Raw genomic sequence first — 22,256 nt, forward strand, 5'->3', positions numbered from 1 at the left:
CAGTTTAGTTGAAACCTACATCTACCCCATGCTTACTTCCATGGATCTCATCCAGCCAAAAGGGTTAATTAGCTGGCTCCAGTGTGGCAGATTGAGGTTTGAACTACAGTCCACAAGAAGTTGGATGTCCAGGATCAGGTTTGATCACTCTTAAAGCTTACCTGCAAGCTCACTTCTTCCTGGATTGGGCTATTTATTTTATTGGAGTACTCGGTGCAGCCTATAAAAGACCAAATCCAGTTTGCAGTAAAGTTAACCTGCATGCCAATAAAAGTTGTGAATTCAGTGAGCAAAATTTGGCCTTTGGCCTGCGTTGCACCATACTGTGTCAAAGTGGTCTATTAAATGCAAAAAGTACTACACCCATACATGATTTATCTTTAAACAAATGAGCACTGCACGTGTGCAATGCTGTGATTTCTCCAAATGCATCAGATTTCAAGTTGACTCAGTGTTAAAGACGTCAACAGAAGGCAGGAAGGATGAATAAAGGGAAATCTAAATGCAGGCCCAAACCCATTAAGGATGACAGGTTTTGGGGAAACTTAAATGTGAAACTTTAGCCTGACCTGAGCTCAATAAATATCTGCAAAACATTGGTCAGTTTTGAACAAACAGGACAGAAACTGCTGGATCCCATTGGGCTTTGACAAAGTTTAAACTCTAGGGTAAGTGGATCCCAACCCCTGGAACACATTTTAGTGCTCCCCCACACTCATTTCAACTCAGGAAGAGCTAATCAGGAAGTAAATTCCCAGTTAACTGGATTAGGTGTATGTTCAGACTGTCAGCCCAAGTGTGATTTTCTGGATATCCAGATCATATCCAGATTGATTTTTGATAGTCTGAACAGCAAAAACCCCCCCCACAAAATCTGATTTTTGCAAGCGGTATCCAAACCGCATTTGGAGCTGGTCTGAAATGCAGTTCCAATCGGATTTTTACAGATGCCTCTCATGTCTCGACACCCTGGCTGCTAAAATCAAATTTCAAAGTGTGTTTTGCGTCACTTGCAATGCGACAAACAACAAAAATGTCAAATCCAGAGTGACGGAAGTGTTGGAATTCAAGAAGAGCATCAAAGATTCATGCTTATATCAGAGAATTCTGAAGAGATTGAAGGGGGAGATGACGCACCTCCGTCTCTCCTAATCCATGTTTGAAATCTGTGTCACCAGCAAAGCTACATAATTACCGACACCTACGTTGTTACCACAGCAACCCATTCAGATAGACTGGTGATGTCTGGACACAAATCCAATCTGATCACTTGCAAATAACAGCGCGGACAGTCCTCTCAAAAGATCCGATTTGAGGAACAAATCCGATTTGCCTGCTGTTCAAATCAGGCCAAATTTTTTGAATGTACAAATTCAAGACACATCCAAGTTCAACTGTTATTAACATCACTTCAGTAACACTGAGACAAAAGACAGGTAAAGAAAATTAACATTTATGTACCAGAGATCTCAGTCCATAGACATTAATTAAAATAGTTACAATGTGAGAGTGAGGTTTTGTTGAAAGGTAGTACAAATAGTAAAAAAGTCATGATCACGTCCTGCTATCAGTTGAGCTGATGTAGCTTTTGCAGAGAAATGAAAAGCTACATTTTATCAAACTTCCAAGTTTCAAGATTTCATTTAGTCCCATGAAAACATAATTCATTAAACAAGCAAGCGGGCTTACTGTGCACAAAGATTTAGAGCATTTTACATCTATACACTCAGTCTCTACCCTTTCTTTTGAATTACAGTTTATAGTAACATCATCTTGAGCCTTCACATAGCAGATTAGCTACTGGATCCTGCATCTGTTTGAGTTATATCAGAGTCTTGACAGGCTTCACTGGGTTCTAAAAGGTCCTCTTTCTCAGAAACCTGGGTTGAGGTTGGTGACTGTGGAAGGACATGTGGAAGAAGGGGAGAGCAAGTCCCTGAAGTCGCACTTGATGCGTCCAAACCTTTATTTACCATTTTCTGTGCTTGCTGTTCATTCTCACTGATCTCAGTCTCTGCTCTGCCTTCATCTCTTGTTTGACCCTCTGTTTTTGTCCCTGTCTGTTGAACATCCTCCTTTGCAGTCCCAGGCGATTCTTCACCGATTACCTTTTTATTTGGCTCCACTGCACCTTCAGCAAGTGTCTCCACAGACTCTTCCTCTGATAATGGCTCGGAATCTACTGCCTCTGGTCCAAGCATGGCTTCTGTCAATGTATTTATCAGCTCCACCTGAGTATTAGCTTCCTTTTTATATTCCTCATGCTCTGCAATCACACAGGAAATGCAAAAAGAGTACTGAGTTAGTTCAGGCTTGCTGGAACAACAAACCAAGAACTCCTCTAGCCAGGTCACAAGAAGCCGCACCAGTTCTTCAGGTGTGACCTCTGCTACACAACCTTGGGTTACTAATTGCAACCAACGAGCCAACAAGAACTTCTTCAGCACAGGACGCACACAAATCTCCAAAGGCTGCAGCTTGCTAGTGCAACCTGATGGAATAATGACAGGTAAGGTTTTTGTGCCACTCATGGTGGACACGAAGCCTTCAGACATGTGGCTATGATGGCCATCCATAACTAGAATGGTCTTACTCCCTTTTTGGGAATTTAAATGCTGCTGCCACACACGAGCATTCCAGATGTCAAGCTCCTCGTTCTCTGAAAAACCTTCAACTCTTGCCTCAAGAAGCAGTGAGTCTGGTAGCCTTTTGCTGAAACTGCCAAAAGGGGTGCCTTTGAAAAACAGCACTGTTGGCAGCATTGTGCCATCTGCCAGCAAAGAAAGGTAAATATTCACCCAAGGTTTCCCAGTACCCTCTAACTGGAAGGCTGCCTCCTTGGAAGTGATGGAGCCATCAACAAGTGTATCAAAGTCAACGAAAATAGACAGCTCATCCATAGCACCAACAGCAGAACGAGGAACACTGTGCATTTGAATCTGTCTCTGTACAAACCCAGTAAAATGGTGGCAGTTTTCCTCCAGGCCACGTGGAAGCTGGTAACTGGGCAAGGCCACACTTTGCAGACCTAGCTTATGCTGCAGCATAAAGCTCACTGCCCACTCATATGAAATACGGAAGGAACTGCTCTGATTAGTTTGACTGTGGACCTCCGAAGCTTTTTGAAAGAGGTTCTTCTCATTGATAATACGCTGCTGCTCTCGTTGGACTAACACCCACTCCACCAAGCGCTCTACAGCCTCTCCACTCCTACCTTCACGGTCCAGTCTTTTCTCTTTGTCTCGAAGCCAGGCTCTAATGAGCTGAGCTTTTGTGTCCATGTCTTTGGCAGCTTTCTCGACCCCAGAGCACAAAGCAAACAGCAGTATTCGGAGCTGTCTAACAGACAGCGTCTCCTCTCTTTCTTTGTTGGTCTTTGGAGAACCCGGTTTTGCTGTGGTCTCACTGGCTGTTTGTTCATCTTCCATCGTAAGGGGCTCTTGCTGACTACTGTCGTCTGTCTCAAAGTCTGAATCTGACTCCTCCAGGGGCGCCAATTCTTGATCAAGGTCTTCATCCTGCACAGAGGAGACCTCCAGCGATGTAGCTGATTCATCTACTGAAGAGCTGCGTGGAACGTTTTTGGAGTCCAGGGCAGGCTGAGTACTTTCTCTAAAAGAAGACAAAATACTACACATGAGGAAATTTTACAAGTGAGCTATGAATACGGTTTACTCATGTTCCTTGAGGCCCTGTTCCTTATACACATATTTTAACTATATATTCATTAGAGCATAGCACTGCACAATAATTGCAGTAAAAAATGTAGATAACTGCAAGGTTGGCAGAAGTGGTGACTTGTATGTTCAGCTGTCAAAGAGCTAATGTAGCTGACTCTACCATAAAGCCTACCATGAACAGTAAAAGCACACAAGTAAAGCTAGTTCTGCCATCTAATAATGTCTCCCAACTGAGCATCATGTAGCCTCTCCTGTGCGTTTATGGTCGTTGGTAGTGGCACGAAAAAGAAAATTCCAGGCCGAAACTAAAACAGAAATTCAAGATGTACCTGGCTGAAAACCTTTTTTTTTTTCCATTTTCTGTTTTGTTTAAGCTTTTGAATAAACATAATAAACATAAATACTACAAGGTAAAAAAAAAATACTTATTGATAAAATCCTATTTTAGTAAGACAAAACTGAGCAGACATTAAAACAGTTTACATAAACTTTGACAGTTATTACAGTACATAGGCTACAGACGTGCCACAAAATCCAACTGAATTTTATCAATTTTCTAGTCATACTTGCACTTTGGTTGCCATCTGTGTTTTTTCCGCACTTCAAAAACTGAGGCTACAGATGTTACTACAGATGCTGTTACAGTGCTAGCAGAGACGTTCCTTTCTGTTTCTGTAGTTTTGCTGTACTGCGTATAGAGTGGGATGTCATGTCAAACCTGTAGAGGAGCAGTTCTTGAGCGTCGTACCCTCTGAAGGGATGTAGATTAGCTCTCATAGTCGAATTTAAATCTTTTTAATAAGAATTTTTTTTTTTTTTACACCTAGTTCTTTGGCCTTTGTGTCTCCGTAAGACCTGTGACATGTTCCTTGAGAAAGATGCTGTGACATGAGATAAGGACTTGTTAATGCCCATCTCCAATTTATCCTACCAGACAACCAGACATGGTGACAGCCTATGGTACAGGTATGACCCAAAAAGGCTGTCAATTCCTTAATGTCCACTGCCTTGAAAACAATGTGAACTATTTTAAATGCAGCAGACTAGACAACAAGAGGTGATCGAAGGTCTGCTATGTTTTCATTACATTCAAAACATGACAAACATCCCTGACTCAGCCACTCAGCTAAACAGGTTAACTTTTGCATATCTTTCACCATTTGTACATCATGATATCTGGGTGTAGCACAGAGGTGTAACAGTCAGAATTCAAACCTGAGTACCAATTTTAATCAGTATACCAGATGCACTGGTATTAGTGTGTATAGTGTTGTGTATAACAGATAATTTGGTATACTTTGTACTATTACTTTGCATGGCGTGGTTAACACCCTGACAGTCATAAATCACAATTTAATGTATTTTATTTAGGGGTATGTGGAGTTATTCTAATGCTGGTGTTTTTCAAAATAAATGCTTATCGTCAGGATAAATAGCTTTATATTATTATTAATATATATTATTTTATGTTGTCTACAACTTCTAAATAGTATGTGAAATGTGATCTTTCAACACTATTCTGAAGTGATTAAAGTTTCTATATATAGGGTTGTATTAAATATTTTGTAGATAGTGTATCATAGCACATGCATATTCAAATTGAGAAACCAGATACATTTCATCCACACAGACAACATAAAGATATACCTCTTAGGCTCCACAAATCCAATTTTTGGGTTACCTGTAAAGACAAAAAAGAAATCACTAAGAGAACACTCATCAGTATTGAATTATGAAGTAGGAACATTTAGAAAATTTAAGTTCTTTTAACCTTTTTATCTCTCTCTCTCGCTCTCTCTCTCTCACACACACACACACACACACACACACACACACACACACACACACAAATACTCAGTGTGTATAGGTCTCATAACCTTTGAACTTTGCAGAGAAACCATGGTAGTCCCAGAAGCAGCGGGTACCCTTGCACAGGTTGACATGGCATGCAGTGCAGCCATAGACACTCTCATGACGCTGATTCTTTAGGTTGCAACTTTTACATCTTCTGGTCTTAAATGTAATTTTGGCTAAACGATGTCTGACCCCCTCAAAAGTCTCAGAAACTTCACTCCTACCCTCATATCTTCGCTGCTGCATTCGGTCATTGGCAATTTTCTTCAGGAGAGCTTCTCTTTCAGCACACTTGGCCAGCTGGTATCCTAGGCGTTTGCGGTAGTCGGCTTGAGAAAAGTGGCCCCCCTGAAGCCATCCGGGTGGGTTGCCTTTTCGGGTCTCTCGCAGTATAATGAAGGAGTTAATGATGCTTAAGTTGACAAGAAACCAGAACAGGCGCCGCCAATTTGTGTCCAGGAACAGTCCACCAAGCTGGTTGCAAGCCAGCAGTTGATTGCAGATGTCCACGCCACGCATGTTATCCTGAAGCAGCTTAAAGGCCAGTGGTCTTGAGATGGTGGACAGCTCACCTGCCTTACTGGTGGACTTCCTCCACACTGTGTCAGGCTGACCTGCTGCAGCATTCGTGGAAAGGCAGACCATCTCTTTTGCATCTTTCCATCTGGTAAACAGCACTGGGGGGTGCTCAAATTGAATGAAGGCCCCAGGGCTCTCCAATGCAGGCTGACTCCAGAACTCTACAGGGAGGATTGGACTATGGGTGGGGATGGAGCTAGAGCAGTATATGCTCTTTTTGTGCAACTTTGTCATCAGGGGAACACTTGTTAGCTTGTTGGATATGAAAATCTGATGATTTTTTCCTTCAAGACCCTCCACAAGATAAGGCACAACTGAGCTCCCCAAGTCTGTGTGCTTTTCCTGTTGTGTCAGGATAAGCAATTTATGACAGTATCCAGATTTTGAGTCACACAAGAGCCATATTCGTGGCAAAGAGTTTGTACACTTCTCCCGGTCAGCTCCTTTGTCCTGGGCTGGCAGCAAAGCCTGATCAACAGTCAAACATTTGTTTGGCTTATATGCTTCCTGCATGCTTGTCTCTAGGATTTTCAACATGGACTGGAAGAAAGACATCTTGTCCACAGGGCGGTTATCTTCCTCTGCAAGCATGCTGCTCATTCGAATATGAGCTCTGATCTGCTTGAAGCGTGTGATGGACATGGTCCTATAGAAGGTGGTGCAGCTATGGTAATGCTTCCAGGACCAGTACATCTCTAGCTCAGGAAGACATTGGACCCCCATCAGGATACAGAGGCCTATGAAGCCTTTGACTTCTTCATTGCTGAGAGGGTTCCAAGTGGGGTCCCCTCTGCCAAGAGAGCGCTGACACTTGGCATAGGTATTGGTCTCATAAACTATTTGGTCTATGAGAGTGTCTGGGAAGAGTAGCTGGAAATACTCAAGGACATCACTGCTTTTGCCCATGAAATGCTGTGGTCCACAGATGTCTGTGAATTCTGGCACAGATCCTCCATCACCTGGATCACCTGGAACCCTCCAGTTCTCCATGGACAGCCAGTCAGGCTTTGTATCATCACTAGCTCCTTCCTCTTGTAGCTCCTCCACCTCCACCTGCTCCTCCTCCTCCTCCTCCTCCTCCTCCTCCTCCTCAACCTGGCAGAACTCAATATCAGTCTCCAGACACTCTGTAGGGGAGGGGAGGGATCATAGGAACACACAGTTAGTCTTCTTTTTCGGAGCCTTATGACTACTACCATTCCACTTAACTATCCTACACTCAATGCTGAAGTGGTTCCCATGCCTGTTAACTTTTTGAAAGAATAAGTAGTTCAGAAGCAGAAGGTAATTCCTTGGCATACAATCCTTTTGTAAATCTTTTTTTTAAACACTCCTTTTAAGGTGTTTTAGAACTCCTTCTGGCTGTCTCCGTTCACGTGCTGTACCTAGGGAATTGTGTAATCACAGATTTCCCACCCACCCCCCACAGAGCTCTGACAAACTTGCTGTGAAGTCACAGGAATTACTGTGAAATAACACCAGGTAACACACTTCTTATAAACAGCTTAAGCTCAAATCCTGTAAACTAATTTTATTGTAGACAGTGCCACATATGGTTGTATGAAGTGGCTGATAGAGAAATGCTTAAATTCTACAACATATCTAAACCGTTTTTTTTCTTTTGCTTTTACACACAAGACCATGTTGTAATATTAATGGAAGAAAGCAAGAAATATTATTAGAACACAAAACAAAAAGCCATGCTCCTCAACCGTTTCTGCATAATTACTACTATAAGTTTAAAACTTCTGATTTTGCTATTCAAAAGAAGAAATGGGGCCAGGATTCTCTTACTTCACACTTTCTCCCTTCGCCAAACACAGGGCCATCTATAGAAGGTTGTAGCGCCTTGATTTTATTTTGGGTGGGAAACTCTGATCCTAAAGGGCCAGTGTCCAGCACAGGTTGGTCATTTGAATCAACACACCTGATTCAACTCATCAGCTAATTACTAGGTTCTAGCAAGTGTGTTGCAGGAAAATCACCAATCTGTGTGACCCATTGGGAGCTATGCAGTACCATTGTTTCCCTACAGTTATAAGAGCAAGATGCTGGGATTGATCTTGTGCCGTACATAGCTATTGTTGCTAAATCTACAATGATGTATTTTGTCCAATAATAAAACCTTTCCTAATGTATGTAATATCAATTATTATTTAATTGGAGCAGCATATGATAGGTCAGTATTTTGATAAAGTTTGTCTTTTAGAAAGTGTATATATTTAAAACAAACAAAAAAAACCCCACAATCTAAACTTGCACTGAATTGTGACTTTAAAAGTAAAAAGCAAATTGAATCAAACGTTTTTCTGAACTGTTACACTCTTGCAGTCTCTGCACAACAGCTTAACAGTGATACGGACAAATACTGCAACCAGCTAAATACTGAAGTTTCACCAGAAAAATAATAACGCTTTAGTATACATGCTGAATACACTGGAAAACCCAATGCATAATTAGACCACATATACTGCAGTCTGTAAGTAATTGGACTATGAATTGTTTTGGTGTTATTTTGTATTTTAGCACATTTGAAATAAAGCATGAGGTTAAAGTTAGTGTTCAAAGTACCCCATGGGGGACCTGTTAGTGCTCCAGTTTGGCAAAACAGTTTGGCAGTTTGGAACATTTGAATTGTTTAGTATATTGTATGCACCTTAAATTGTAAAAATGGCTATTAACCACACTGCATGGGAAAAAGAAGCAGGCTAATTTGAAAGCTTGACCTTTTCAAAATAAACTTTTTCTGAATTTGTATTTACTATCAGAAAAAAGGTACTGAACTAGGGATGCATTGATACAGATACTGGTGTTGGCCTGATGCCTCGAACATGACCTCATGAAAAGTCGATATTTGCTACCAAAGTTTGTCTATGCCAACTTTACTCTGTTTGACTGAATGGAATAGTGAGGTATGAATGTTAATATGTCGATTTTTTAAACTGACAGTATTGCGCTGCCGTATACATCACGGTTTTAGTAGTTAGCAGCACTGCTGTAGCTCATTCAAAATAACACTGTTCTTTTGAATGAAACACATTTATTTGAAATTGTTCACAGATCGAGCTTACAGGGCTGCGTTTCACACAGCATGTATAATTTGCATGCTTTGTCTATACACAAAGGTCTATTCAAACATACAGTGTGAGTCACCAAAGAACAACATTTCTAAAACCGCAGTGTATGTCTGCCCTTAGAGGACATTCAACTACAGCTCAACCAGCCAAAAAGACTTCAACACAAAACGTGAGGTCTTCGGATGCATTAGCATCAGAAGTGTTTCCTGCTGTCACTGTGCTACACAGACTTGCTGAAAGAGAGATTATGATAAAACTATGAAACTTACTTTACTTACAGCTGCACAGAAGCGCTTTTCTGTGGAACAAAACCCGCTTCTCTCCACTGCAGCGCTCCTTGAGCCAAAGTAATGTAACATAGCTAGCTAACGCATGTCATTTAAATCAGCTAGATTTTAGTTATTTAACTGTTAAGGTACACTGCACTCATTTAAAGTAACAAGTACTTAATTTTGAGTAGTGGTGTCAGACACAAATCAGCGAGTACTAAACAAAACAAACAAACAAACAAACAAACAAACAAACACTAGAAAAATACTTCTATTTCTACTTCATCCCTATACTGCACTGCCGCAGTGTGGTACCCTTAAGGGTATGTCTTCAGTACCTTTAGTTAGGAAACATAATTGTACCGGATTCCATTGCAAATTGTATATATATATTGTTTAAGTTGTATTGACTTTACACACCCTTTCTTAACTTTTTATTTTTTTTGTTCTGCTTTAAAGCATTAGATTAGAAAAAGGTAGACGTTCCTTTCCCTTGAGAAAAGAGAAAAAAAAAGAGGAAAAAAAGAGGGGAAAAAAAACAAAAAAACAAACTTATTTAGGGTTGTACCTTAAAACCACTGTTGTACCTCGGAGGGTACATTCACATTATCTGTACCTTGATGAATGAAAAATGTACCTGCACAGTACCTTTTTTTATGACAGTATACAAGTGTCTATCCCAAAGCTGTTGCTGCTTCAGAGGCCTAAAATGTTCACTGAGGAGTCCTGGACCCTCCAGACTCACCGTATTTGGTATTTTAGAGTTACAGTGCAGAATATGAACTTTCTCTCAAAGATATACTTATCTTGGTTAGATATAGGAATCACAGCCCTTTTTAAAAACACACACAGAATGACCAAAGCATTCATTCAATCATGATGAAACAGTTAAAATCTGTTGGGTGTAGGAATAGATGTGCTGATGACTACCTTCAAAAAACACCGGCATAACCACAGAGGGTTTATAACTACATACAAACCAGAACCCAAAGAACAGAAAGGTCAGGTAACAGTTTGCAAAACAGTACATAAGGAAGGCTGTATAATTCTTAGACAAAAGGTTTATGGACACATAAGAACAAGTTCAAGACTGATATTCCATCAGTCTTGAACTTGTTCTTATGTGTCCATAAACCTTTTGTCTAAGGGGTAATTGCTGATATCAATAGGATGAGCTCTGAACTAAAACAGTACAAAATGCTGCACACATATAGCAAAACAATGACCAGAAACACTCTACCACTACTACTATTGCTACTATTACTACAACAGGGCCAAAAAAAAATTAGAAAGATAGACAAGCAGGAACAGAAATTGGCTGCATTCAGACCTGGCAGGGCAGGTCCAGGGAAGATACCCAGCATTTGGTCATGTTTATGGGTTGCAGAGCTCAAGCAGCCATTAACCGTAAGGTAAGTTACTAAACAAAGCAATGCAATGTCCAATTACTTACGTTCCTCTGAAATGGGAAAGAAAAGGGCTGAGATTCCTATTTATTTCACTCAATATAAACTTAAATTGACATTCTGCATTTTCAATCCTTTCAAATGTGCTGAACTAGTTGTCAAAACACCCAAAACTGTAGCTGTCCAATTACTTATGAACTGCTCTACATATTTATGCTTGTTGATGGTAACACTTGAAAGCACACTCACCTTTCATGAAGAAGACACAGTAATAATGATCAGGGTATTGGACCAGGTGCTTGGCCATCAGGTCTCCCTGATTTGTCTTGTAGTTACAACATGCACACGTCAGGTTTAGCCAACTGCAAAAGAAAATCAGTTCTAAACAGTAAATAGCAGCGCCCACAGTTTATATTACGCATCTATTAAAGCAATGAAGAATGCACAAAGACTGCAAATAAAAGCATTACCTGAGAGACCCTTTCTTAGAGCGACCTCTCTGGGTTCTGCCTGGAACATGATTGCTGAAAAAAAAAAATTACACATAGTAAGTATTGTTCCAGGTAATGACTGCTGAAATCTCTAGTTCTTCATGAATGTTGTGATAGTTCTGCTAGGCACGTGAAACGTACAACAAGACTTGACTCACTTGATCATGTGGTTAGCATAAGCGCGGGAGCAGCATGTGCTATATGCACACAGCGAGCAGTGGACATACGTAGGGTAATGATTGGCAAAGTCTGGGATGTCAAAGGTACACTCCACACATTTCTGTCTCCCCAGCAGTGCTCTAAAGAAAAGAACATTTTTGTTGCCTTAAACTTGCCCATCAGGAAATTCAAAACAGTTTCAAGGGTCAAAACAGTTCACCCTCCCCTCCAAAGGTCTGCCTTTTTATACCTATTTCTTTTCAAAAAGTAGAAAAATGTGTCCTATTTACTGTGCATCTATGTTTTTCCAGTTACTGACTGCGTCATGATTCCATCCTTTCTTTGTCCGTTAAACGAAAAAGTTGCCTTTTACTCACAACTCACAACCCTCCCGAAAAAAGCCCTTCTCTCACACACACACACACACAGGACAAACCTAGAGATCACACTGTCTGACGCTACACTCAATCTCTCTTGTATCCACACACGATGCTACTCTTGTCTTGCCTTGGAAAAAGAAGAGAGGTGGGTTAAGCTACGTTCACATTACATGCCTCATTGCTCAAATCCAATTTTTTGCTCAAATCTCTCTGACAGGATGGTTCACACTCGTTTAGGTAAGTGATTCAAATCTGGCATTAATGTGACCTGCATGCGCACATCCTACTCAGTAACGTCACGTGAATGAAACGCGTGAGTCACGTGCATCATCAGCAAACAGATTAACGGTCAGAACGAGCCTTCGCTGCAAAGATAATTAACTCTGATCAGCTCTTAGCTGTTCATTATTAGAGCGAGACGAAGGCAACAAAGGTGAAATGTGTTTCTTTTCCACTGTTAACAGGCTTTAACGTCCTTTTGGCTCTGCTGCCATGGCAACGTTGAATGATGGCGTACGTGCAGTGGAAAAAAAGCACATGAATTCTGATCTGAACATTTACTTGCATTAGCTTGTGGTACTGGACTTGTCAGAAAGAGAAAGCAATCTCAGTCTTTGTATTTAACTTTATGAGAGGGAGATCTCAAATGTATGTAAATACAATTAGTGTACAGATATGGTTCTGGTAAAGGTAACAAACACTTAGAAAAAACAGGTCCAAAAAGTCCAATAATTTGGGAGAACAATACAGGCGTCCATTCTAGGCTTTCAGTCAATTGTAATTTTTCCACATTCCGAGTATCATTTTACATTATTATGCAAAAATGATCATCTAGGTGTGTGCTGTTAGTGCCCAAAATATTACCAACTTCAGGACAATAGAAACTGTAGTTAAAAGATTTTAAAAGACTGAGGCTGCTTTGTTCCTTGACACCACAGCTCCTTCTAGTGGACAATCGCTTCACTTTATCACACAAGCTGTTGGTCACACATTATGTTCCTCACTAGTTGTCAAGAACAAGAAATAAACTTACCTGTGCTCCTGGAACTTGACCAGATAGTCATACATCTTGCTGACTTGTTTCTTCCCAGCCGTAGTACTTTGTGGTGCAAGCAGTTTAGTGTTGAGTGTGTGTGCTGAGGAAGTCTGGCCAAACTGAGCTGTCCTTATGTCCCTCTCTGTGTTAGTGGGCTCTCTACTTGGTTTGGAAGACATCTGGCCTGCCATTTTCTTTTGCGCTGCATACGCCCTAATGGTCACCTAGACAGTCAAAAGGGATAGTTAAGAGTGATCGACCCACAGAAAAAAAACAATTAAATACAACTAGCAACACAGACAGTACAACAATAATGGTTACATGGAAAAAAAACGTTGCTTTGAGAATACATGTTGATGTTTCTGTGGTGCTGACACTTCACATATTTGGCTGATGAATAAGGCTACTGAAGGCTTACCTTAGTCCCAGCCTGGAGCCCTTCCAGTTGACTTGGCTTGCGGAAAGTTTTGTGGTGATTGACTTTATGCTCAACCTTCTCCTTTGTGAAGAGAAACTGCAGGCGGCATTTGTTACAGTTGTAAACGGTGGTATTCTGCAAGTAAAAGCAATTACCAAATGCTGTTTTATGGTGGCTTTTGTAAGACATGACTGTGTATAAGCTCATACACAAACAAACAATTAAATAAACAAACCTCTCCAAACTGGTAACTTTACAGAAGAAGACAAAAACATTCAGAACTTTTAACATAAGGTAACGTAATTCTGTCAAAGTACTTTTGCAGTATTTCTATTGGTCCATTCATCATGAAATGTTCAAACAATGTAAAAAAAAAAATTACTGCTTTGTTCAAATTACGTAGATCTGTTTTTGGACTATGATGATATACAAACATTCTAGAGGACCAGAACTTTGGAAATTTCGATTTAACCACAAATGTTGTGCGCGTTGCTGTACCTGATGGCGAGAGAAGTGCTGCTGGTAGGTACTGGAGTGTTTAAAAACCTTCAAACAGTAAATGCAGAGCAGGTAGCGGGTATCCTCGTGCCATGTGCGAAAGTGATTATGCACATCAGAGTAGAATGAGGATCGATACTGACACACCTGAAAAATGTTACATTGGCAACAAAACACAATCATGATTAACTTGCAGACAAATACACTTATATGATAAAGGAAAGCAATTTTTTCTCAAATAATTGTTTCACAGGACGTAGCTCACCTGGCAGACATATGGCATCTCTCCAGGTTTATGAGTGTTCTTCATGTGTTGCAGGAAAACAGGTTCACTGTCAAAGGCCCACTCACAAATTTTACACCTCGCTGCAAAAAGTGCACCAAGCACAACATCAATATAACAAGAACCCACATAGTACAAATAACCACTGCTAAGCCACATACAAACAGCTAAAATATTGCACGATAAGCAGATGATAAACATCTTACAAAATATTTACACTGTAATGAAACAATGATTCAAAGTAAATTTTAAATTATATGGAAAAAACACATTTTTAAAATCTTGATCGCAATGTTAATGAAAAGATCAGAGATCTAAATTCACCACACTTCTAACACTAGTCCTGAATGTAATAACTGTGATTGCAATGCTTAAACTACTGAAATATTGAAAAGTTAAATATTTAGTATTATATTACACTTTCAAAGATTTTGTTTACAAGCACTGTAAACCAACTCTACATTGATGAAGAAGAAAAAGGTCCTTCTTACTAGTTGACTCAAGAGCATTGTGTACACTCTCCACATGGCACTGAAGGCGAAATGGAGTTGGAAACTGGCGGAAACAGTGTGGGCAAGATGTGTGGGATGCCACCTCACCAGTCTGCTGCTCCACATCTACATGGAACTTCATGTGGTTCATGAGCCTGCCGGGAGATTAAAAACGTTGCTGCAATTAATCATACACATCCAACGCATCAGCCAACTTCAGATGAGAGACAAGCAAAGACAGCAATAGGGCATTAAAAGTATATTCCCACTCTAGAAATGGTCATCAAGTTATGTGTTTAATGCAGCAGTCTTAGCACTACTTATCTTTAAAATATTTTGGATTTTGACCTGATATTGTTCTTCAGCTTCTTTCCACAGGTGAGGCATTTGAACGATATAGGCTCTTTTAAGTTGTCCGAGGGCACATAGACTCGATTTCCCTCGTAAGTTCCATAGTAGAAGTCATCCACCAACATGACAATCCTTGACTGGGGCTCTGACAGACTGAGGTCCATTCTTTCTGTCTTTACAGGCATGGAGAGGCTTTTGGTCTGAATAATCTGAGGCTTTGCCGCAAGCGCATCGGTGCTTGTAGTACGAGGCATATCAGGACAGCAAAACTGAAGAACAAGAAAAAACAACTTATTCTCCACAATCTTCTTGGCTATAGACACTTCTTGTGTCGCAAGATTACGCATGTACTTACACACATATGTCCTCGCAGTGCTTCAATCATTTTGAACTTGGCTCCACACCGTGGGCAAGTGTGGGACGATGGTGTTGCAGAAGTAACTAAAAAGAAAAAAAAGAAGGAGCTGTTGGAAAACATCTAGGTTGTTTCAAGATTCATATAAAGCTATTCTATCAATTAACTAAATTGATAGAGTATTGATCTATAATGAGTACCACAGATTCTCTTCACTGACATGTCCAAAGTTTTTTCTCTTTTCCACTTATATTAAAACAAAAACTACTCAAAACAACAAAAAACAAGCTCCCAGTAGCACAAAGACAGCTTAACTAAGCCACAGTGTACCTTGTACAATACTGTTATGAGCAGAAGGAACAGCTGTCTGAACAGCAGCAGAGCCAGCACCATTAGTCTTCTGATTGCTCATGACAACAAAGGTCTGAGGCTGACCCATGGCAGGAAGACTGACAGAATTCATGAAGCTCATCAAGTTCTGTACATCCAGGTTGCCCTCACCTGCCTTTACTGTCACTGTCAAGGATAGGAGAACAACAGACCATATAAAAAAAAAAAAAAAAAAACACTGCACAGGGTAATTCAGTAAGATGAAATGCTTGGTATTTTTTTTACTCTATCATTAAAAATTAATACAGTCCCTGCAAACAAACAACTTTCAACTGTCACAATTCACAAATTCAGAATCCAGCTCATCTCAATGCTCTCTCACCAATTTTAGTCTGCGTGTTAATGGGGATGGCCCTTGGTGAGGTGGAAGGCTGAGGGCCTGGTGCTGGGGGGACAGTCTTTGCTCTGGGCTGGCTGGCTGGCGTTGTGGTTCGGATGGTAAGGGTGGCGGGGATCTGTACAGCAGTGAAGGAACCAGGTGCCTGTGCCCGGTTTACCACCGGAGTGGCAGGCCTCATCGGAGCTTGCTGGGTAATTATTTGTGCTGTTCTAACAGCTGGTTTAAAAATCCCAGGTGTCCCAGGTGCTGTATCAGAAAAAGTGAAGAGTCAAAATTAGGGATGCATCGATACCATTTTTGTCAGACCAAGTATGAGTATGAGCACATAGTTTTTAGTACTCGCTGATAAAGAGTCCAATACTATACTGAGTAATTTACTTAAAATGAAGTAGTTCTTAGTGTAAATGAGTGCAACCTTAACAGTGAAATCATTCAATTTAACAGATTTTAAATGAAGTGCATTAGTTAGCAATGCTGCATTATTATTATTAAGTTTGAACAGTCCATCACATATAGACAAAGCCTACAATTTATATACTCACACTGTACAAAAATGCTCAGTCTATGGTATGCGAAACGTTGAACATGAACAACGTCAAATAAAGCTGTTTCATTCAAAATAACAGTCTGCAGAGAAACAGAGCAGCACTGCTAATGCTGTGCGCTGAAGCTAAAGGCAGGCAGACAAAACAAAACAAAAAACGCATTAACCTTTATACCTCGCTTTTCTACTCAGTTAAACAGAATAAAGTCGGCAAAGACAGACTTTGGTAGCAAACTGCTACTTTTTCCGTCTTCGTGTGACTCGCCGTGTCGCCCCCCGTGGTGGGGAAGCTGCTGTGATTTTGTGTTTAAAACAGCAGTGTAGGTCTGGTGGGAATCTGCCAAGGTGAAATGCTTAAAGTGACAGACGGCTTTGTGTCCGACTGTCATGGTGTCAGTAACACTTCTGTATGTGAGCAGAACCTCTTTCACTGTGTTTGCTCATTAGCGTGGCAGCATACACTCTGCTTACATTACACACTACCAGCTGGTATCGAATGTTGGTATTGGTGAATTTTTATGAGCATGATTAAATGAGCACGAGCATCAGACCGATACCTGGTACCAGCATTCGTACTGATGCATCCCTAGCCAAAATCAAAGTGCACGTTCTAACACAGAAGTAGAACAATATGTTTCTCCGCTAACATAAAAACTGCGTAACCAAGCTGGGCCCACACTACACAACTAGCCTGATTTTAAACCCGATTGGCCCCTTACGACACATTTTCACAACCTGAAGTAATTTTCCAGGACGGGAGCTCAGTCAGCAGTGACTAATGATGATGCGAATAATCTGGTGGTGTAAGAGGGTAAACAAGTCTGTCTTTAGCATTCCAAACTCTGGAGCGACCAGAGGCCTTCCAATATTCTCAAACATGTTTGATTATATTTGACTAAAATCATTCACAAGAGAGCTAAGAGAGAGAAATAAAGGTGATGACGCATGCATACACACTTCTTGTGCAGCAGACTGCGAAGACTCTCTTTACAATTTCAGCTGCCAGTCTGTAGTAAATTATTCTTTCAGTTCTTACTCTGCATTTCTCAACCAAATAAACACAGTTTGCGTTTTAGCTATGCTTCCATGGGCATGCATAAAAGCCCAAACAGGCCCAGGCTGGTTCAGTTTTGTTTGTATCACGTGATAACAGTGAGTTTCTCATAGTCAAAACTTATGTTTGATAACGTCCTTCTGCTTTATAGTCTAGTGCATGTGCCCTTACGGGAAAAGACCTTAAGGGTGACGACTTTCAGAATTTTAAAAGTCATGCAAAGTACATCCAGCTTCATTTCACACCAACGAATACTGCCTTAAACTTATTGTATTCAATTACTCAAATATATCCAGTACATTCACTTTCAGTAATATTCAACTATCCTTACAATTGTTAATAATAAAAAAGTCATACCTTGGACCAAAGTAATGGGTCGGACAGCTTGGCCCTGCTGGACGTTCAACACAATGCTCATTGGGCTCTGACCTGACTGGATGTTTTGCACAGGGATTCCCTGCAAGAGCGAAAATAAATGAGAAACCATAATAAAATCAGGTGATATGCGAACCATTTACAATTCACTGTTCAGCAGCCAGTCACTGGTTTTATATTCTGCTCATGAACGCTCAGATTATTGAATATGTCATCAGTTAAAAACAGCAGGACTGCACCTGTGTGGTTAAGTAGATGGGCTGGCTAGTAGCAGCACTTGAGCCAGGCAGGATAACCTGGGACAAAGCCACAGGGGTCAACCCTCCTGCACCCTGCGTCAGAATCAGCTGCTGCCCAGGAGCACCTTTAGACATCCCAGCAGGGGCAGCTGTAGGAACTGGGAAAAGAAAAAGGGAGAAATAATAAATAATCAAGGCTTAAATGGTATGACAGTAAAGCAGGCAAGAAGAGAGGACAGTAACTCACGTGTACTGGTGAGCAAGGGGACAGTGCTCACATTATTGCTGACAGGAGGCAGACTGGAAATTACAACTGGTTTAGACAAAGCTGGGTTTTCAACAGTAACAGCTCCTGGGAACATAAACAATACACGCTCAGAATAGAATGAAAGAAAGAAGATAATGAAAGCTGAACTGTTCAGCTTTTAAAAATCAGTGACCTCTAGAATTATTGCCCTTAATTTTTAGGCATGAAGGTCAAAAAAGGAGAAATGAAAAACAGGCTATGGCTCTTTAAAATAAATAGAAATAGTAAAAAAATGCATTCTCTAAATACCAAAACACAAATTTTTGCACAAAGTAAAAAAAAAAAGAAGCTGGAAATGCAAACCTGCTGGGAAATGGATGCATGTGCATTTTGCCTCAACAGTGAGGAAAAGGTTTTAAAAGACAGAAACGTTCTCAAAGAATCATACATAATGTAGGAGTTGACTGCATCGTGGGATCACCAAACCCAATAAAATTATAAGACACAAACTCCATGGCAACAAGCTATTTGTAGGCTTGTCAGAGAAGAGCCTGTACTCTCACTAAACTGCAAATGTAAGCATCTGGAGTTTGCTACACATCCTTAGAACTTTGATTTAGGGTTGGGTACACCACGGTAGGTCAAAATGATGATAATTAAAAATGATGACGTCAAATTTTTCTATTCCATGTCCGAATGGATAAACACATTCTACCCATATATATTTACAGGGCTGACTGGGGGTGGTGTGGGAGCTCACCGGTAGGTGGTGCTGACAAAGAGAGGAAATTAGACCCAGGAAATAAACTCGGAATAGGAAAAACTAGGCATGACAGCACCTCAGTCACAGAAAAGAGTTACACACATCAGAACCGCACATTCTCTGTACACACCACAGGACACATTCGATTTCAGCTTTCACTCCAACACCACTCATTCAACTTAGCACTCTCCTCTTAACGAGTGAGCTATGCTCTACACTGGTGCCATTTTAGCATCAGTTATCTACAACCAAGCCTAGCCAAACCAAACACCACAGAACAGGTTCAATTTTGGTTTCCTGTCACAATACTTTTGCTTTTAAATTTTTATCATCGAAGTTTGTGTCAACAGATAACCAATTTTCAGAATCAAGCCTGTACTACGATTGGTGGCACTGTTAGTGTCTTTAGTCTGCTCACTAAGCTAACATCAGGCTACAGATCCAAACACCACAGAACAGGTTTCATGTCGCCTTTCTGTCCCTTAAGCGGTTGCTCAACTTCACTCTCTCATTTTATTTATTATTTTTAAATCATCCAAACTTATGTCACTGCTTTCATTAGTCAGAATTGAACATGTTCTGTGGTGGGCAGAGCTGTTGGCATGCTAGCGAAGCTAACACTAAACAGCTCCTCCTTCCTCATTAGCAGCACTGTTTAACATTTATCAACTGTTCGACAGATAGTTTGATATTTATTGAATGATGACACAATGAAGGAATGTACTGCTGTGTAATGTGTTCGATGCTGTGTTACATGTTATTATATTCAGTACTGTGCGTTACAAACGTCCAAAATCTGTAATGTTTTGTCCTACATACATTTTCCCCCAGAACATCGCTGGATCCTCTGATTCAAAGTTGTTAAGGAGTCGAATTTAATGCAAACTGATACCACACTGCACTGACATCACAAGACCGTCAACCTCACCAAAACACCCCACACAAAACAATGAGCTTGCTTTCAACATGCAGGAGTGTTAGCTTGCTTGTTGCACAGATGCAGATTTGCAATATTCATATTTCGACTTCTTAGCGACCTTCTAATTTACAGGATCCAGCAATATTTGAGGGGAACAATTTACATGGGACAATAATATTATTATATTTTATATTTATATAATATATAACACATGTATATAACAATATATAACATGGAGTTCCTTATTTGGTCAGGACGCACGTCTATTATCGACCACCCATGAGCCATGAGTGCAACCACTGAGCAAAACTGCTGTTTACGTGAGCCACCATGCTAACCTAGCTCAAAAACATCAACTTTAAAATAGTGAACATGTGATGTCAAATGTCCAAGTGAAATGAATCCAGTCACTATAAATAATGAGAGAATAATCACACTTACCAGTGGAGGTCTTACTTCCAGCCGTCCCTGATGATTCATCCGGTTGGTTCTGGTTTAACTGTTGCCATGGCTCCAGCTCCTCCTCCTCACACTCCATAAACAAATCAGCGTCCTCCATCTTCCTGCTGCGATGAATAATGCAATCATGTCAATAATGAATACTCATTTACATGAGCAGCAACGATATCGGCATAAGGCTTTTCTGACCTCATATTTTAGTATGGTACAGTGGTGGACTTTTCAAAGGGAATAAATATATAATTTACTACTAGTTTCCAGAAAACTTTTCCTTAGCTATAAATGTGCCTCTGAATTACCTGTGTGGATTAGTCTAAGATGACGTTTGTGAGCCTCCTCGTCTTCCAGTGGCCTGAAACTATACTCAGTTAGGCCAGAGCACTAACGCAAGTAACGCTGGTGGCATTATTTTATCACCTGCAAAAAACACACACAAATATCATACAATATAATAAACTGTGCAAGACATATTTTACTTAACATAATTTTACACCAAACAGAAAAGGGTATTCACTGTGCACACGCGCGTGAGTCTGACTCCGCACCTACTAATAATCAAATTCCCAAAGGCAGACGCAGCGCAATTTCACAGATCTGGTGAAAGGGGCGGAGAAAAAAGTAGTCCCTGTGCCGCACCAAGACACCGTCATGCAAAACTGACAGAACTGGTTTAAGAGGAAGACCACATAATTTTTAACTGCACAGCGCACTGAAAAACAGACGGTGACGGTGTAACTGTCCTCACAAGGTCGCTCGTTAAAGATATACATGACATTCCCAGAAATTGAGCGCTCTCAATTGGTCGGCATGGCGGAGCACGTTCGCTCAGCGGCCGCTTTACTCCGCACATTGTTCTCCCTGCGCGGCCGATAAAAACAACACAGACTCGCGACGGCTGCGCTCGCTCTCCACTGCGGAGCACGCGCTCGTAGTGAAGGCATGGACGTTATGAATCGTACTCACCATTTTAAAAGCGTATCGAGAAACGACATCTTAACACACAGGGATAAAAAGCCGACACGACGACGACGATTTTCCGTTTTCAGGAGCACCTACCCGACTGGTGGAGGCTGCTCCTGCGTCACATCCTGTCCCAGCGCCGCACTCTGATTGGCTCCCACTGCTCAGACAGAAAAATACGCTTTAGGAACAATGGCGGCCGCACTGTCACATTAACTAACGCTGTTGTAGGCGAAGCGGATCCGTCTGTGTGCATAATCACGCCCAGCCAGCATCAGTGTGTCGTGGGTGAATGAAGTGGATGACCGTGTAGCTATAGTTAAACTACAACTTCAGCATCTGCTTCCACTTCCAATTAGACCATTACAGTGTTGTACATTCCACACTGGGCTGTACGAGTGTGTGATTTGATGAATAGTGCTGTTTTTAGTGAACTGCTGTTTGCTGCTTGTTTTTACTTAATGCCAGGGACTCTCAGACAGGGGTCCTATGACCCCCAGAGGTTCGTGATCCAGCACAGCGTCTGGTTAAATAAGATGATGTTTGCCTTGTTGTTAAATAAACAATAAAATAAACAAGATAACAAGGTACATTTTTAGTATATCATTATAGTCATTGGTGTGAGCATAGGTCAAGTTA

General features: G+C 40.8%; 1 protein-coding gene across 3 annotated transcripts; it reads right to left on the reverse strand.

Moving 5' to 3' along the window:
* Positions 1-1,431: 1,431 nt before the first annotated feature.
* pogzb (pogo transposable element derived with ZNF domain b) lies at positions 1,432-21,728 on the reverse strand. Of its 3 annotated transcripts, none has more exons than XM_036590105.1 (21): positions 21,621-21,728; positions 20,957-21,074; positions 20,640-20,764; positions 18,517-18,621; positions 18,270-18,427; positions 18,013-18,112; positions 16,040-16,303; positions 15,658-15,843; positions 15,328-15,413; positions 14,970-15,241; positions 14,622-14,776; positions 14,113-14,213; positions 13,848-13,994; positions 13,350-13,484; positions 12,929-13,155; positions 11,515-11,655; positions 11,336-11,389; positions 11,115-11,227; positions 5,759-7,240; positions 5,328-5,361; positions 1,432-3,612 (listed from the first exon to the last, which is right to left on the reverse strand). In XM_036590105.1, the coding sequence occupies exons 3-21, from the start codon at positions 20,755-20,757 to the stop codon at positions 1,794-1,796; spliced, it is 5,697 nt and encodes a 1,898-aa protein (XP_036445998.1). In that variant the 5' UTR covers positions 20,758-20,764; positions 20,957-21,074; positions 21,621-21,728; the 3' UTR covers positions 1,432-1,793. The 3 variants fall into 3 exon arrangements, with proteins under 3 accessions (XP_036445998.1, XP_036445990.1, XP_036446006.1); XM_036590097.1 differs by having other exon boundaries at positions 5,558-7,240; XM_036590113.1 differs by lacking the exon at positions 5,759-7,240.
* Between the last annotated feature and the right edge of the window lie 528 nt (positions 21,729-22,256).

This window comes from Colossoma macropomum, unplaced genomic scaffold, assembly GCF_904425465.1.
Source record: "Colossoma macropomum unplaced genomic scaffold, Colossoma_macropomum, whole genome shotgun sequence".
NCBI lineage: Eukaryota > Metazoa > Chordata > Actinopteri > Characiformes > Serrasalmidae > Colossoma > Colossoma macropomum.